Here is a 17,838-nt window from a genome sequence, read left to right on the forward strand (position 1 = left end):
ACAGTGCAGAGCATGGCACAAGGGCTCTGCCAGGTTCCTATCCTGACCACTTCCAAGTTCCTTTTCCCTTGCTCTGATAGAGCTTGCCATGCAGCCCCTCTCACTTCCATATTGCTGCTTCAGTCCTGAAGAGAATGGGAAGATGGCATAGATGTTATCTGGGTGATGGAGTTTTTGGAGCTAACCACAAAAGAATATTATCTCAAATAAAGAGATTGAGAGTAGAGGGGAAGTGAATGAGGAGCCTTGTCTGGACAGGGAGTCTGTGGCTAGGAAGGTTTTGCCATATGACCTATCTGTGAACACTTAAAACTTGCAAAACCTGGATTCCTGCTTTTCCCTTCTCCCAATCCCGAAAGGGTGTTTCAGAGGTGAGAACAGAAGAGCAATCCCTCTTATCTCTGATTCTGGGCCCACAGCCTGCTTCCTCATTCCACAGGACTCTTGCTGATCTGCACTTTACACTATTACTTATAGTTGGCAGGGAGTATTTGTAAAACAGTCAGATGAGGGGGAGGAAACCTTTAAACACCATTTAAAAATCTCCCCACTCCTACCTTTCACCCCCAAATTCTTTTCTGAGATGTTTAGAAATGACCCCTCTGAATACACCCACAGGAATCTAAAAGGGAATCCAAAGAATTTTTCCTGTTTCCTATGTTCCCAAGCTGGGACTTCGATAGGTGCACAGAAAGCAGTAGACTGTGCTGGCAGCACCGCAGACCCAAAGGCAGGCACGAAGCTGAACATCCCACAGTATGTCTTATTCCAACTCCTCTGCCTTCTCAATGTTTGCCTACAAAGTGACACATCTTTAACGTGTCTTCAGATCAAGACTTTAGGCCAAACTGTGATCGCATTTTCAAATTCCTTCGAGGGCTAAAAATGAACATAGCAATGATTTTCTCCTTTGTCACACGACTCCAGCAGCAAGGCTTAAAGCATCCCTGCAATTCCGCAGGAGGTGGCCATGCTATGGCCGGAGCCACAACTCCCTTGATGTCCCGCCAAAAATGAGGAAGGCTGGGAGAAGGTTAAACGATTTCTGGGCCATCGTCAGCTGGTGGACAGTCTGAGTCAGAAGTAGGGAGCTCATAAATTTGCACAACTGATGCATCTCCTGGCTTTTGGGTACCGTGACAATGGAAAGTCCCTTCTACAACTTCACACTGCCTCTGTACTTTCCCACTGTGTTTCAAGTACTGAATAGTCCCTCCAGGCGACACTGATTGATCTTTTGTGTTGGTAATTTATTTGATTGCCTTCCTCTTCAGCCATTTAGTTTGTTACCTTCCTATTTCTAGGAAAGATGTGTTCAGCTGCTAATGCCGGGTTCCCATTTGAATAGGCTTCGGCCTTCTTCTTCCTTTTAGGGATAGTTTTAGGAAGTGATAAAATTTATCAGGGTTGCATTTTTTGGACGTGTATAGGAGGGGGTCTCATATATTAGTAACCACTTGTAACTCCTGACAAGGTGCCCTGTTTTGTATCTTTCTGTCCTTCCTCTAGTCATGCTTTTTGAACGTGAAAGGTTCCAAAGGATGGGGGCGGGGGCGGGGGGGGGGGGGGGGGGGGTGGGTCGAGAGAGGGAATGCAGGCTTTACCTTCTTTGACAAAATAAGGATGAAAACATTCCGTGGGCCATATAAGTTGGGTCAGCGATTTATTTTTTCCGTCTCTTCTGGTTTTCAGTGGATCTGCTTGACACAAGCACTGCACAGGGTGAACTGGGCTGGCTTCCAGACCCTCCGGAAGTAGGGGTGAGTACCCACATTCAAGGAAGGGGAGCCACTGGCAGTACTAACTGGAAAAATGTAATACGTGTTGAAATTTCACCCTACCTCTGGTAACTGAGCTTCTGAGGCTCCACCCCCTCCTGGACACTTCAGGATTTTTAAGTCTCTCCCTTCACCTGTGCAGCCTCACCCATAGCCATCTTTTTAAGAACTGATGCCTATTGACTTCCACTATGATTAAACATATACTTGAAATATACTGCTTCCATAAAGTAATAAAGCAATGAAGAAAATGAAAAAATCAAATCATCACCCAGTTATTCATCCTGTCATGCTGCACATAAATTTTTTTTCTTCCCCTAGGAAAACAGACAGTGCAAAAATATTTCTTTATCAGAGTCTCCCAAGAAATTAGAAACACATTATAGGTTTTTTAATTCAACAGCTGACTGAAGAAATATCTGTTAACTCATGGGGCAGCAGTCTGCCCTTGTGTGTGGGGTGCAAGTTTCTCGGCCTTTACACCAAGCTGTGGTGTTTGGTTCACACAGCTGACAATGAGAGACAAATTAAATTTCCCTTCGTTTTGTAAAAACTGAGTTGGTTGAGGTGCTTCAAAATGTACTCCCAAAACCACTGCAGCACTGGACCCAAAAGACAGCTGAACTCTTAGCTATTTTTGCATAAGTACAGCTATTTTGCATGAAGCATAGTTGAGCAGTCCCTCTGGTGTCACAACCTACAGCAGTGAAGGTGGTTTCCTATATGGCAAGCAGTACTGTGGGCGTGGTGGAAGGAAGGCACAAAGAAAAGGGAATTTAGGGACAAGCTGAGGTAGTTAGCACATATGTTAATACAGTTTCAGTTCCTCATCCATGCTCTTGTCTTTTTAGCAAGTCCCAAGCTTTCCAGTGGGGAGTCTTCACCCTTCCTGTTCTAAAGTAGACCTGAGTTCAGCCTGTTCCTAACTCATTTCCATAACTTGCCTCTAATGTGCTGTGGCTGGTTTAAATCCACCCCAGCCTCCTCTTTCCTGTAGCCTTGCTGGGTGAAGTAGAGCCAGACAATGAGGTTCTCCTGTACTAGCATAACTGCATTTGTTTCATTAGTAAAGCTGTTTTGGTTATTATTAGTAGTATTGTTACACCCTGCTCAAAACAGGTGCCCTAGTGAGACATACATGTAGATCATGTTTTGCCCATTGTTCCCTTTGTTGTCTCATAAACTCTCTGCATGGTAATTTTACCCCAATTCTAGGCTCCAGGCATGTTCAGGATGAACATGCCTCTTGAAAAGATTGAAAAAAACTACTGAAAATTTGTCCTAAAAAGAAAATTGGATAGAAAGAAAAGAAAACCTTTATTACAGAACATCTGAGTGTTTCACAGTAGGTTCAGGGCAGTGAGGAGTTGGCAAATCCTTCTTCTCTTGCTTGTGCTACATTTGCTTTTTAAAATATGTATATTCAAAATATGATTGTAACTGAGAATTGTTGAAAATGTTGGGGAACATGGTCTGAGAGAAATCAAAACTAACAGATCAGGATATGGATGACTGATAAAACAACAGAGGATGAAGAATAGATTCATTGACTTCTCATGAGCAAGTCTTTTGAGGAGATTTGTCTAATTACATCATTTCCCAATAACTGTTAGGTGGAAGTCTGACAAATTGCCACAAGCAAAAAGGGAACAATGGCTGATTCTCTTGCAATTGGAACTTTGAACAGGTGTTTCTGAAAGCATTCCTTCAAAATGAAGAATTAAATATGTTCAAAAAAGAACGGAAATTAATTCAGAATATTTTTTGACAAAAAAGAGCCAAGATTGGTACTGAATAATCTGACTAGGTTGATTAGTAACAGGCTGGATACGTCTGAGCTGTGTTGCAAAAGGAGCTGAAGGGTGTACTTCATGTAACACTGCTACTTGCACCTAACCTCAGATGCCGGAGATCTCCCAACAGTGTGCTAGATTTGTGTCAATATACTTATCTCACAGAGGAGGAATTTGCTGTGGGGAATTTTCATGCTTTATATGCACAAGGCCCCCGAGGCATAGCCCAGAAGAGGCTGGCTGAGTCTGTGGAGGCAGAACTACACCTTTGTTTTCTCCTCACTTACAGCAAATGACAGAGGATGAAGTGGTTTGCCAGGTGTGATTGTTTCGTGGTCAGACCTGGCTGTATCCAGGGTAGGCAGCGCTTCTGCTAACACATAGGCTAAGCCTGAGAACAACACTCAGTTTTGGATGGCACTTCAGTAGATCATAACTTCTGCACCACATTAGCCAGCATCATAAGTTTACCCTAAGCTTAAGGGTAGTCTTTGAGTGAAAGTCTCTGTACTTTAAGTAAAGTGTCTGTAGAGTTTTGTTTGTTAAAAGGTTTGTGCCAGCTTGCTTTGCAGTAGCTATTTAGAAAGGGTTTCATCCACTTTAGGCTACTATTGGAAACTAGCTTTTAAAGAGGCAGACTGTAGTTCCTATAATCTCCTTTTATCTACCTTACCACTCCCCCCCCCTTCCCCCCATAATCTAACATATTCCTTGATAATTCTCTTTTGGCTTTGAAGTTTTGCTACAGCAACACCAGATGGGCACAGAGAGGTGTATTACACTACTAGTGGTAGATTTCCACCTTTTAACATCTATTTGAGAGACAATGATGGCTACTTTGAAGGTGTCAGGAATACAGAATTTACTTGCTCTCACATTTCTTTAAGACTCATGCTGCACAAACAGCCAAGCTACCTGAACTGGTTTCAGATACCACTGAAACTGTTCGAAAAGGACCTCTCAAATCCAGTCATGAACAAATTCACTTATCAGGCATAGTGGCACTACTTCTTGTCAACTTGTAAAATAACAGTATAAAAAGTTATTAATCACTAATTTGCTTTCAAATATAATTGCATCAGCTGTGAACAGATTGTGATGAAGAATTATGCTTTCCTCCTGCATTTTGCTCTTAATAGACAAGGGCCTAAGCCACCCCAGCCTGGCTTTGAAGTCAGCCTTCTGAGCAGGCTATTGGAGCAGAGAACCAAAGGTCCTTTCCCACCTAAATTTTTACATTTGTGTGGTAATTTAGAATTGTTTTTTCATTAGAATTATTGAACTTGAACTTGAACTTGAATTTTTAGCCCAGGTACAAAAGGTCCTCTTGATTTTATGTTTTGATTTTTTTCCATGATTTTATGTAATGTCTATTCCTATGGATTTTCTGTGTCATGTAGGCTTGTATTTATTTTCTACATTTTCTGAATTTATGTAGGCCTATGATACAACATACTGAGTAATCCAATATTTGTCTTTAATGCTGTGATTGTTTCACTCCCAGCTTGTGGGCCTATCTTGAAATTTTCCTTTTACCCACAATTTCCAATTTTTGTGTATGTAAATAGTATTTTCATAATCCAGTCATACCTCCATGAGTACATGTGACTACTTAAGTTCTAAGCCATTTGTGCTGGAGAATGCTGCACACTGGGCTTGTCAATATGACTTTATCTATATTGTTGAGTTAATTGTAAATAAAATACATTTTATTCTTTTTTAGCTGCTACATTTTCTTGGGATGTGCTTTCACCAGTTCAACAGCTGTCTTTGCTATAAAAGGGTCCTTTTTCATGGTGACTTCATTTTTAAATGGGATGTATGTTATTTCAGGAATCACATGAACTCTACTGCTGCCAAACTGTGCCATATTTATTACATATTAAAAGTTTGGCAAGGATCAGTTCTCAGCTGGTAGCTGATTTGTGGAGCTTATTTTTTCCAGCTTACATTCCTGCATGGGTCATAGCATTATTAAAGCTTCCAAATGACTTTCTTAGTCTCCTTTCCAGGCTGATGTTGTTCTCACTCTTTTATTCACAGTGAGGAGGAGGAGGACATACTTCTTTTCTAGCCTATTCCATATTCTTGCTTGCTTTCCAACATGCTTCAAAGAATTGCTATCAGTTTCAAGCTTTCTACTAGTTTCCCAGTGTTCACAGCACTTGATCTGCTCAGCTTTTCTGAAGTCTTTTTTCAAACAAGACTGAGGATGGGCATGTAATGCCAGTGGCCTAATGTGTCCCAAAGGCTATCAATGAATAGCCATTAACTACAACTATCATGGCTCCAAAAAACACTTGAAAACTTTGGAAATTATGTGATTCTTGTTCAGGAACAAGAGTTCTGAGTTTTGCACCTCATGTTCTATGGAAAGTTTAATTATGACTATAGCAACTGCCAAAGCTATGTGAATACAATTTGATGAAGCAGAAAAATCAGATTTTTTTTTTTAATGCTGCTGTTGTCCTATTAAAGTCCAGGGATAGTTCAAATTCTACACTGATAAATTTTAAGGTAATAGACTAGATCAAGTACCTGTGACCTGTCAGCAACTTCTATATCACTGACCACACCATAACATTTACATGCCTTCAGGTTCTAACAAGGTGAGGTTTTGTTCCACCAGACTCAGAGGTCCCAGATTTTGGTATCAGCTGATGACTGGTTTCTATTCCACCACTTCTTGGTCAGACAGATAGTCTTGGTCACGAAGGAAGTAGTGCTGTGGGGCACACAGCCTTCAACTTGCAAGCAATTCCAGTGCAGCACTCCTATCTTGTTAAACCTGAGCAGTTCACTTAGTCAGGCTTGATGATCTCTTACTCAGATAGTCTTAACTGGAAGAGTCTTAGTCAGTCAGATTTTTGTAACATCCAAGGGTGGTATGGAAAACAGCCATCAGAAAAGCTGTTCTGCGCACCTCTTCCTGCAGCTGTTGGTCATGCATGTCCTTTAGGAGATAACTCAGAGGAGTGCCATCACCTCTGAAGCTGGAGTAGACTAGAAGTGTACACCTCACTGCTCTCAGTTTAAGTATCAGGCATAGGGGATTAACTCCTCTGAGTGAACAGGATCTGTACAGAAATACGGGGAAAATACTTAGTAAACAACTACCTGGAAATGGGAACAGCTCTGGCTTTGGGTTTGTATCCTGACATGACCTGCTGCTGTTGATCTATGGACTGGTGGAGAGATGTTCATTGATGATATCCTGTTAATTGAAAATTAATTATTTTGTGTCAATTTGGGAGAGAAGGAAAAAAATTGTTATGCATGTCTTGATGTACTTTACTCAGAGGTATGAGAAGGAGGAATACGAACCAGTGAGATGAGAACAAGTAAAGTGTAAACTAAAAGCTATAGGGAAGGCCAGACTGCATAAGCCACCAACTAGGCAGCCTAGGATGGAGTCACTGCCAGAGACCCAAGCAACAATCTTGGCCAGTGCACTCAGTGTTGTGACCTGAAGGGCAGAAAGGATCACGTTGTGAGCCGAAGTGAAGATGCTCTGCGGCCATGACATTCATCACCACGGCTGCTCAGGCACTGTGCTGGTGACAGCCCTGTTGCCTGGCAGCGTCTGAAAGCTGCTTTACTCTTTTATAGTTGTGAATGAGTGGACAAGGTTCACTGAACTTCCATGTGTCAACACAAAAGCAGCACAAGTCAGCTGGATCTTGGAGATTAACCTGCCTATAGCATGGTCTTTCAAGAAGACTAACAGGCTATTTAAAATAATAATATAATAATAATAAAACCCAACCAACGAAACAAACAGAAAACCCAAGCAAAACAACTTCTATTGTAATACCAACTAAAATACTGGTGACTTCGCAGGCAAGCAATTAGAAAGAAAAGGCTTTACATCTTTTGTTGCCTGCTGTGTCCTTGAAGCATGAACCTATGCTTTGAACTGTGATTTGCACAGTCTCAGAGGCAGATCTGCAGAAAAATATTCCCACAATTTCTTTCTCTGAATATTACTTCCATTGTTTTGAAGGCCTGGTTTCTGGCTTCTCTTTTCTTCACCTGAATATTACTAGTTCCTCATATGACTTTCAGGCTGCCATCTCCTGCAGCTTCTTTTCTCCAGGCAGGTTTGATCATCATCAAGGCATAATTACCCCATCGTTGCGTGGGATTCCACCTGATCCATCTTTAAAGGAACTTATACAAACACAGCAAGTATTGCCCATCACCATCAGACTGATTTCCAGCTTCTCTGTAAACACTAGAAGTACACTTAACACACCACACAAAACCACAGCTCACAATATAAAGCCCTTTACCTTGAAAAAATGAAAAAAACCCCACTTCAATTTGCAATGGATCCTGTGCAATGTAATGCAAAAATAACATGAGACCTAATCTTTGCTTTATTGGTAACGTGGCTTTAGCCATGAATTCTGAACTCTTGAGATTCACAATCTCTGATTTTTCACTCCTGTTTTTTTATAAAGTATTGGTACTGTAAGTGAGTGTTAGTAAAACAGGTATATACAAGACAAGTGTTCCAAACTAACTAGGTGAAATGTTGCACTAGAGTAGCATTATCGCTCATCTAGCACCATCTGTTGTGACCAGAACTGTTTTCATGCAAGACCTTAATGTGGTCAGGCAGTTCAGAGAATGAGCAGACAGCAGAACCTGTGTTTGATAAACAGGTTCTGTAATCAATGCACTGGTGCTTGGTGTCTCACATTAACACCTTATCTTCCCATAAGAGCATGAGTACCAGTTAAATTGAAAGGACATGGGTGGGATGGAGACCTATGTGCTAGTGCCCTAAAGAACGAGTAATTACATAATGGAGTTGCTCCTCCCTGAAAATAACCAATGGATCATTGTGGGGGAAAAAATGTATCATCCCACCCATAAAGATACTGTAGATAAGTAAACATCTCTTCTGTGTTCAGTTGTGTCAAAGGCTCCATGATGATGTGATGAAATTTAAATTGCCTGACCATAGTCAAATGATCAAAGAAATAAGAGCAGCCTCAGCTGTTCTCAGATTTGAAGTTAAAGGACTCATGAAGTGTCTAGATGTCACCACGCTTCTTTCATCATCGTCATCTAAATTGTCATCCACACCAGCAAAAGAACTTCAAAGAGTATTGAGAAACTTTCAGTAAAGGGTCACAGGACCTTCAATTCTGGAATACACCACTGTGGTGATGCTATTTTTGGTTGGCTGGTCCAGCTTGCCTCCTGACAAATTTTTGTCACATGTTTTTCTACTGAAGAGAAGCTCTTCACTGTATCAAGACAGGTGCCAGCAAGGTGCCTCTCTTGTCACCGGCTTTCCTCTGAGGAAACTACACTATGATTGTAGTACAGCTGTAACGACCTTCAGTGCTGACTCTGTTCCAGGAATGTTTTTTGGTCATGGTAGCACACCAATGCAACTATACAAAAGTCAAGACGCTGCAAAGGCAAGACTGCAGACAGGGAAAGGGGATAGAAACTGTTCAGCGGCACATGTTCTCCTAGGTGGTTTCAGGCTTGGCACACCAGTGATGTATTGCTGCTGAAAAGGGTTGCTGTTTTGGGGCCTTGCAATTTTTCTTCATGAAGAGATTTAATGGCCTCTCAATTCTGTTGAAAATTAAATGAGATTGAGACACACTTGCTATGCACAGCTACACTGTAGCTGGCTTTACTAATTTAGCTGGTCTTTTCATCTTAGTGAAATTTTCTAATCCAAAGTTAAACAAGTTATTGGATTTCAGCATATGAACTCTGACTTTTCCAGTAGGAAAATTCTTATTAACTTTTCCAGTGGAGACATGCGTCTTAGTTTAGTAACTTTAAGATTATTGGCTAGATGCTTGCCTTGCTTTTGCTTGTGTAAGTCTCTTAAAAGTATCACTGTGTCTTTCCTCAGTGGTCTGCGGACCACAGACTGTGCTAAGGTAATGTGAAAGCAAATGAGATAGAGGTCACAGCAGGCAGGGTCTTTTCTGAAAGGAGACAGGCAAGTCCCTGGCAAGTTGGAGATGGAGAGAGTATTCTTACTGTGAACCACAAACTCTTCTGTCTCCAGTCTGAGCCTACAATTTGCAATACTGTCACAGTCTGATGCCTCTGACACTGGTAGCCTACCTCTCCATTAGCAGGGATGAAATGTGTATTTGTCAACATAAAAAAGTTCTTTCCTTCTTTTTTTTTTCCCCACCTAAAAAAGGCTAAAACCAAACAAGACCATTTAATTGATGCCTGCAAAGCCTGAGACAGTGGTTTCAGGATGTGCAAACTGTCTGTTTCCATCTTATACCTGATGGTAGGTCCTAGGAAGAGTAGCCCACATATGGATGAAGGAATCACAGCTTGTCTTAGATAGGATCCTTGACACAAACCCAGTCTAGAGAAGGCTCATTATACAGAAAAAGCAGAGTAAGCCTTCCATAGGCTTCAGAGCTTCAAACTGTATAATAATTTCAGAGTCAATAAAGGCAGGTATTAAAAGGCATATACCTTATCTTTAGATTTTTACTCACATGGCAGATCAAACCAATACTGTTTACTACAAATATCTATTGGTGCTCTTTCATGTTGTCATTGAAGTCATTCTGAACAGCCTTTATAAAGACAGTTTTCTTTATATGGAATCAAACCAATGCGAGAAAAGTTGCTTTCCTTTTTTCCTTTTTTCTGAACTTGCAATGTTTTGAGGTTATTGACACAGTACCATTGCACTGAGATTGACATTGTGTATTTGCTGTACTGGAATAATTTTACTCTATATTATACCACCACGCTAAGATTTTCAAAACAAACTTCTGGAACTAGGTGCCTGTGTTAGTATATGGGTGTCTGAGAAGTACAGAAAACCTGTTTCTTCCCAAATTCAATGGCTATATCATTAGACTTTTTAGGAAGCTAAGCTACTCACCTACTGCACTCTCCTAAATGCATTGGCATTTGTTTTCTTATAAATTTTTAAAGAATTATAAAAGATTTTAAGAGTTTGAAGACTAGCTTAAGGACTCAGTTTAGACTTTAACTTAAAAAAGAAGAGCATTTAAAAGGCATTTTAAAGAATAACATGCAAAGACTTTAAGAACTCTTTAGCTTGCTTGGAGCAGGGAATTGGACTAGATGATCTCCAAGGGTCCTTTCCATCCTAAATCTTTCTATGACTCTGAATCTCATAGAAAAGTTTTCTCTCTCATCAAAAACCCACAAATTCACTCACTGATAAAATAAGGAAGTCTAACTAACGCTGTTCTCCACCGGTAGAAAAATGTTCCCCTTCCTATGGCCAGCTGGTGACTGGAGTAATGAGTGTCTCGATTGAAATGGGTAAAAAGTTGTATTATCAAAGAAGGTTGATTCAATGTCATTAGCAGACGAAGTGCAGAGGCAAGTAATTAATATTGATCGAGCCAGACTTTACCACACATGTTTATTAAGAACATTACATTAAAAATCAGAGACTTACATTTAGATTTTGCAGCAGATTCTTTGAGGATGGGAGACAGTTGCCTGGCAACTTCTGGTCTCATCGTTCTTTCATTAAATGTTGTATGTAACAGTTTTCCTCCACTACTTTGAATTTAAAAGCTTCACTGAATAATGAAGTCAGAAGCATATTTAACAATAGTTCTGTATTGTTAGCATAAATAATATCCTCATTTTACTTCCTTTACCCATCAGCAGTAGAGTCTAGAAAAAACATGTCTGACTCCCTTGTTATTTCTTCGCACCACACTGCATATGAAACTGTGTAATTGTCAGTGCCAAGCATCTTTGCCCTGAAGAACTGAGTCTGGAAGAAGTTAGGCCGAGATGAGCTAAGAAGTACAGGGCTTAGTAGTGTTTAAAGAATTTTTTTTTTTTTTTTTTTTTTGCTAGAGTTGTCACCACTGAAAATAAGACTTTAGTCCTGTATCATGAAAGCTTTGAAAATGTATTTTCAGAATGGGCTCCACAGAAGCTCAAGTCTTTCAGTGAGACATGCAAAAACCACTTTCTGGTGACACTTGTCTGTGGTACTGCCTTGGGATAAACTGCTAATAGAAAGTTGTCTAACTCTCAGACTCCAAATGCAATTATGCTTTTCCCAGGCAGATACACATTGAAAAATACTTCTGAAAGCCAGTCCTAACCTTGGTAGTGTATGAAAACTAGTTTGCTCTTATTCTCCTTCCTAACTTCTTTTCTTCTACTTTGATATACTTCAAGATGCATTGTAAAATCAGTCCTGGAACATTTTCCAGTAGGTTTTTGGTTAAAGACTGCAAGAGGTCATTAAGTGATTGTCCCTTCTGCTCAACTGGGATTGATCTGTCAGTCTCTTTCTTTGTTTTGTTATCATAAATCTTTTGACATTCAGTGAGTGAAATAAGTGTAAATCCTGTGTGCTGCAGGTCTATGCCAGCTGGATCATATTAAGAGGGTGGGGTAACACTGGGGATTAGTTATATGGAGAAAAAAAGGGAACAAGAAGGGACACATAGATACCATCCCCAGAACTTCCTGGGAGGAGACTGCTACCTACTTAGGTAAGAGGCTGAAATCATCCAGAGAGGAGCTTGTACTATCAACAGGACTTGCTGGCTTGGAGAAAGTTGTCCAATGCTTTTCAGAGTGGGGCTGTGTAGGAGGCATGCTCTAAGTCTTGCATTAAAGCAGAGCCCCTTTAGAACTCTGTGGGTCCACCTCTCTTGTATTCCACTAGCAGAGTGACCTGGTCTGCGGGGAGACAAGCTGTTGTGCTGTGAGCACAGGAGGTGGGGGTGCTGAAGAAATGTGTGAATCTCATGCTCTGCCCATGAGATTTGACAAGTCTGTAGTAACACAGAGACTGAATTGTTTAAATTGCATCTTAACCTGGGGTGTGATTTAAAACCAAGATGCTTAAACTTGTGCCAGTACTTATGTGGGCACTTGTTTCAATTTAATTTGATTAAACATTTAAAGCTTAATGAGAAAGACTGTCTTAGCACTGGGGAAAAAAAGGATGTAAGTTATTTTCCCTGTGGACAAAACCTTGCTTCACAAATTTACAGTTCTCATGTGTGAATTACTCAAAAGAGAGTGTTCTTTGCATTTTGTATCTGACCTGTGGAATGGAAAGAAGAAACTAGAACCACCTAAAATTTGGCAAAAGTGCATGTTAAAATCAGTACCAAACTTTATTAGATTCATGCAAACGGTATTAGTAGGGTCATATAGCCAGCTGGGCCCATGTACACCTCTCGGCCATTATTTGCCTGAGGAAGATGCAGAACCTACATGTAATATGAAGTCAGGAAAATCACCTGAATTTCAATAGTTAAATTAGGTTTTGCAAAATAACCCACTTAAAAAAGCATGAACTCCAAGTTAATGAGTGCTTGCTCTAGAACAGTCTTTCTGCAATTTACCTTTCCATTATGTCAGGCCATCTTTTCTCTTACCCCCAAATGCTGTGCATTATTTCCAGGGGCAGATAATAGTCCTAGTCTGGCAGGTCCTACTGTACACCCTGAATGTAAACTGTGGCAGAGAGATGTGGCCAAAACATGGGACCCAACTCAACGGTTGATCCATAGTGGGTCTTTCTCTCAATCTCCAAGATAAGGCAGTGCCTGAAAGAAGTAAATTGGAACTGAGGTAGGATGAAGGGGATGTACAAAGGTCTATGTAATTCAGATCTTAATTGCAGGATTCTCTTTGCTCCCTATGTACAGAGTTTAGGCAGCAATGAAGCTCTAGACCAGATGCAGCTCTTGATGAGTGTAGGGGACTTCTTAGCTGGCCAGGCTTTGAGCCTCAAACCACGCATAAGAATTGATTTTTAGGCAAGATTTTGTAACATTTGAAGTGAAACTTGTTTCTCATGTCTGTCTAACAGTATGTGTTTTCTTCTCCCCTGGGGGCAGTGGAGTGAAGTGCAGCAGATGATAAATGGTACCCCTATCTACATGTACCAGGACTGCAGTGTGCTTTCCGAAGGTGACACTGATCACTGGCTTCGCACCAACTGGATTTATCGGGGTGAGGCAGCCTCGCGCATTTATGTGGAGCTAAAGTTTACTGTGAGGGACTGCAAGAGCTTCAAAGGTGAAGTGGTGACTTGCAAAGAGACGTTCAATCTCTATTACATGGAGTCTGAACAAGATGTCGGGATCCAGTTCCGCCGCCCGCTGTTCACCAAGGTCTGTATTGCTGGGGCTGAAGACTGAGTCATATCTTTCAGCTTAAACTTGTCATATCTTTCAGCTTAAGCTAGGTGTGTCTTGCTGGCTTGGACAGGCCAGGAGAGCCAGCATTTGAGGGAAGGGCATGGATAGTAAGTGTTGTCCTTAAAGTAAACTTTACCCCCAGTGCCCTCTGTGATGCTCAGAGAAGTTTTTGCCACAGGAGGCATAGGAGGTTTCAAATGAGATCAGACCTGTGTTCTGTGTAACCTTTTATTTAACCAGACACCATGTAGGTAAGGATTCTAAAGGGTTGTGACAGGGCTAGATGGTTACACCACTTTTTAGAAATAGTAAAGTGGAGACCAAAGGAATTTTACTTGCCTTAGGGAATAAAACAAGATTAAACCAAGCAAAGAACAGAATCCAGTTTCAGGTGTCAGTGGTCCTGATTATTTACTCTGATTGCCATGAGGTATAGGGTCTTCTTTCATAAACCTGGCGGTGATGGTTTGCTACAGTGAAATTCTCCCTGGTGTGAAGGTATTTAACACTGCTGTATTTAACTCCTGTTTTCATCAACATTGTGCCCTCTTGCCAAGGAAATATTGGAATTGCAGAATAGAGAATATCTTATTTTTCTTCTGAGGAAATTCTCAAAGCCAGTTCTGTTCTACAGAAGCTGCACACCTAAATTATTTGACTGCCTTTTCCTTTAAATGGGATGTGATGGAAACAAAGAGTAGTGAAGGCCACCACAGGCAGAGCAGGACTCTGGTAACTGCTTCCCCTCTCTCCCCAGTGCTCCTCCACCTTCCCTGCAGCCTACAGCATGAATTTGTGCGATACCTCCACAACTCCTAAACATGCCTTATGATCCCTGCCAAATGCAGCTGCTCTACAGAGCCTTTCATCTCCCATCCAACTACAAGGAGTGGGTGGTGTCATACAATGGGAAGGGGCCTGCGGAGGAGAGGATCAGTTATCAGGCTCTCCCACCAAGAAGAAAGGCTGCCCCACCTGCAGTCCAATTCTTCCGTGTCACAGAGGCCTTTTCCATTTGCTCGAGCATGGAAAATATCCTCACTCACTCATTCACTCTTATCCTTTGTTTGCAGACGCAGTGGGAATGTAAAAGCATGGGAAGGTTTTTCACTCAAGTACCTACATTGCTGAAATATGTTGAGTGCTGCAGAAGGAGCACCTTACAGTAGATGATCTGAACTGCAGCAACTACAGCCTAAAAAACAGGTGGCTGTAATTCCCTGCTTGGTTTCAAAGCACAGCTCTTGAGTAGTGTTGTGAATTCACTGTAAGCAATTTGCAAACAAAGAAAACTATCACAGAAAAGAGATTTGCTCCTGTAAAGGGCAGTTCCTAAAGACCTCTGAAATTAGAGATTCAGAAGACAGGGTACAGTAGAAGATCAGTGAATGACTACAAAGCAGTTGAAGGAGATAATGGATGGAAAGTACAGAGGCAGGAAAAGATGCCTGCCCCATTTTTGACACCTCTTCCAAGTGCAAAGAAAGTATGCAGTGCAATGGCATCAGAAGCAGTTGACCAGACTGTCCCCAAAAGGCCTTAGTGTAAAAGAGTCTTGAGAGGCATGGGTATTTCAGTTGCTGTGGCCTGCTGAGATGGTAAAGCCGTCATCTTTCTCTTTTTCATGTAGCTCAACACTGTGGCAGCAGATCGAAGTTTCACGAGCAGAGACATCGAGTCGGGCGCCATGCAGCTGAACACAGAAGTGTGTCCCATTGGGAAGCTCTCTCGCCGGGGCTTCTACCTGGCTTTCCAGAACTCTGGGGCTTGTGTAGCAATGGTGTCTGTCCGAGTGTATTACAAGACTTGCCCAGAGGCAGTGCGTGGCCTGGCCCGCTTCCCAGAGACGCTGGCAGGGTCAGAGGGGCTGACAGAAGTGCCTGGGGTCTGCGTGGATTATGCAGCTGAAGAAGTGGGCTCTCCCCCCAGGATGCACTGCAGCACTGACGGGGAGTGGCTGGTACCAGTGGGCCGATGCCTTTGTGCTGTGGGGTTTGAGGAAGTCGATGGGAGCTGCGTAGGTGAGTATGCAGACACTAGCTGTAGGCCATGGGAGAGGTTCCAGAGAGCTAGAGATCACAGTATATGTAAGCAGAAAGTGGGATCAGGAGAGTTAGTGTGGTCTACCTCTCCCTTGTATCTTTCCTTCTCCTTACCTTCTTCTCTTAAGCTTCTCTTTCTCAGTTGTGATTTTTCTCCTCATGTGTCAGGTGTAAGATCTGCACACACCTCTCCATTCCCTCTTGGGCTTCATCCAGGAGCTTTCAGCTCTGGAGCTAGTTTCTGCGAGCTGTAACTATGTGATTGACACTGACTCACTCAACAACTGGTTCTCAACCCTTGAACAGTAGCCTTGTTCTCCCAGGGCAGATGGGTCAGACACACACAGCAGGGTATTTGTCCCGTGACTAGAAAGCTGAGAGGCAGAGGGCACAGGTTTCTCCTCTGTCCCTTGTTCGCCTTGGACTGGGATGGCTCTTCTGCCATGGGAAACCATGTAAAGCATATTGCGCAATTCCGTGGTGCCTGCTCTTCTGAAGAACAATTAGTAAGCAAAAGTCATCAGGGTGCTGGAGTCACAGCAAGCAAGGGTTGTTGGAGTAAGACGTGCAGGGTTCTCCCTTGGCTGCAGAGGGGACAAGATTCAGCTTCTAAAGGCAACTTAGTTTGGCATGTGTGGTGTTTTGGGGGATATGTATTACTGCAGGGAGAGAGGTAAAAGACAGCAGATCTCTGCTCTTGTTGCCAGAGCTGTATGGCATAAGGCTAAGGCCACAGGGATCCACACAGTGCTCTCAGATTCAGCAGGTGCCCCATGTCTCTGCTTTGGTCTTCTACGGGGATCTGATGTCTCTATGAATCCCTACTGCTTGCTGCTCGTTTTGCTTGGGGAGCTGGAGAAGGCTGAAACACAAGATGCTTACCCTCCTCCAGCAATCCCCTTTTCTTGCACAGCTCAGCCAGTTTTTCCACTTAGGTGCTACAGAGCTCTCCCCGCCCTCCTGAGAGCACTCCTCTGGGAAGGGGCAGGGAAGCTGTCATGTCTGGACAAGCCTCGACTGCTATCACAGCACAGGTTCATTCTACATCTGTGCTTTCATCCCACTCTGCTCAAGTACAGCTGCAGCCAGAAGTATGTTTTACAGGATTAGTAGGGACCGGGGAGGTCTCCCAGTACAGGAAGGGAAGAGGGGAGAACCTAGCAGGAGTTGGGAGAGGTACTTTGTGACCAGCCTAGTGTCTTACTGGAGCATCAGGGGAGAAGGTGAATGCAGCAGGATATCTTAGGATCTGCTCCCTCAGCAGAAAAGACCAGACTGTGCAATGGACTGGGAGCAATCCAGCTCAGAATAAAGACTGAAGTCACAGCTTTTCCTTTGTCCTCAGAACAGAGGAGGACCTCTTCAGACATGTAAAGTGTCACAGGATGGAAGACCTGGCAGTGTCATTCTGATTCTGAGTTTTGCCTAGAGTAGGGAGCAAAAAAAAAGGGAAAGCTGCACCTTTGCCTTTTAACAGGGAAAAGAACCTGACCTCTTTTACAGGACAGAAGACAAGAGAAAGCCAGAGGTCAGGTCCTTAACTAGTTCCCTCATTTTCTCAGTGAACTCCCAGCTCTATAAAGCTCTGCTGGGTGCAGAATCGCTCAGCCGCCCCACAGTCCCAGAAAAGCTGTGCCTGCCCCTGAGCATGCAGACTTTGCTGCCATAAACCCAGAGCCGGTGATTAACTCCCTCAAGAATGTAATTTGCTGTGCCCACGGAGGCTGGCAGCGCCTTGGCCTGCGCCCTGGCTCCTTGCAGGGCGGCAGGTGAGCCGAGCCACGAGGGGCACCTGCAGGAACAAGGAACGCAGGAAGCGCCACAGCCAACCTCTCTGCTTCTGGTGCTGGCTGAGCAGGCCCTCTCCCAGGCTTGTTTTCCCCATCGCGCCGCCCGCAGCGGGTGTCCAAGGCTCGGGGGGCAGCGGAGCTGGGTGGGGGCCTCGGCTGCTGGCGGAACGCCCGCGGGCAGCCTCCCCTCCAGCTCCGCAACCCCGGGGCAGGGCGGAGGGAGCCGGCAGCTCCGCCCTCACGGCCGGCCCCAGCACCGGGCC

The 17,838-nt window shown here is 43.0% G+C and overlaps 1 protein-coding gene across 1 annotated transcript in view; it reads left to right on the plus strand.

Moving 5' to 3' along the window:
* EPHA1 (EPH receptor A1) overlaps window positions 1-17,838 on the plus strand; it is a 34,089-nt gene that overhangs the window by 1,448 nt on the left and 14,803 nt on the right. Inside the window, exons 2-4 of the mRNA XM_062515550.1 lie at window positions 1,693-1,760; window positions 13,441-13,716; window positions 15,374-15,764. Coding sequence (XP_062371534.1) covers window positions 1,693-1,760; window positions 13,441-13,716; window positions 15,374-15,764 — 735 coding nt within the window. The remainder of the gene's footprint in view (window positions 1-1,692; window positions 1,761-13,440; window positions 13,717-15,373; window positions 15,765-17,838) is intronic.

This window comes from Cinclus cinclus, chromosome 2 (assembly GCF_963662255.1).
Source record: "Cinclus cinclus chromosome 2, bCinCin1.1, whole genome shotgun sequence".
Taxonomy (NCBI): Eukaryota; Metazoa; Chordata; class Aves; order Passeriformes; family Cinclidae; genus Cinclus; species Cinclus cinclus.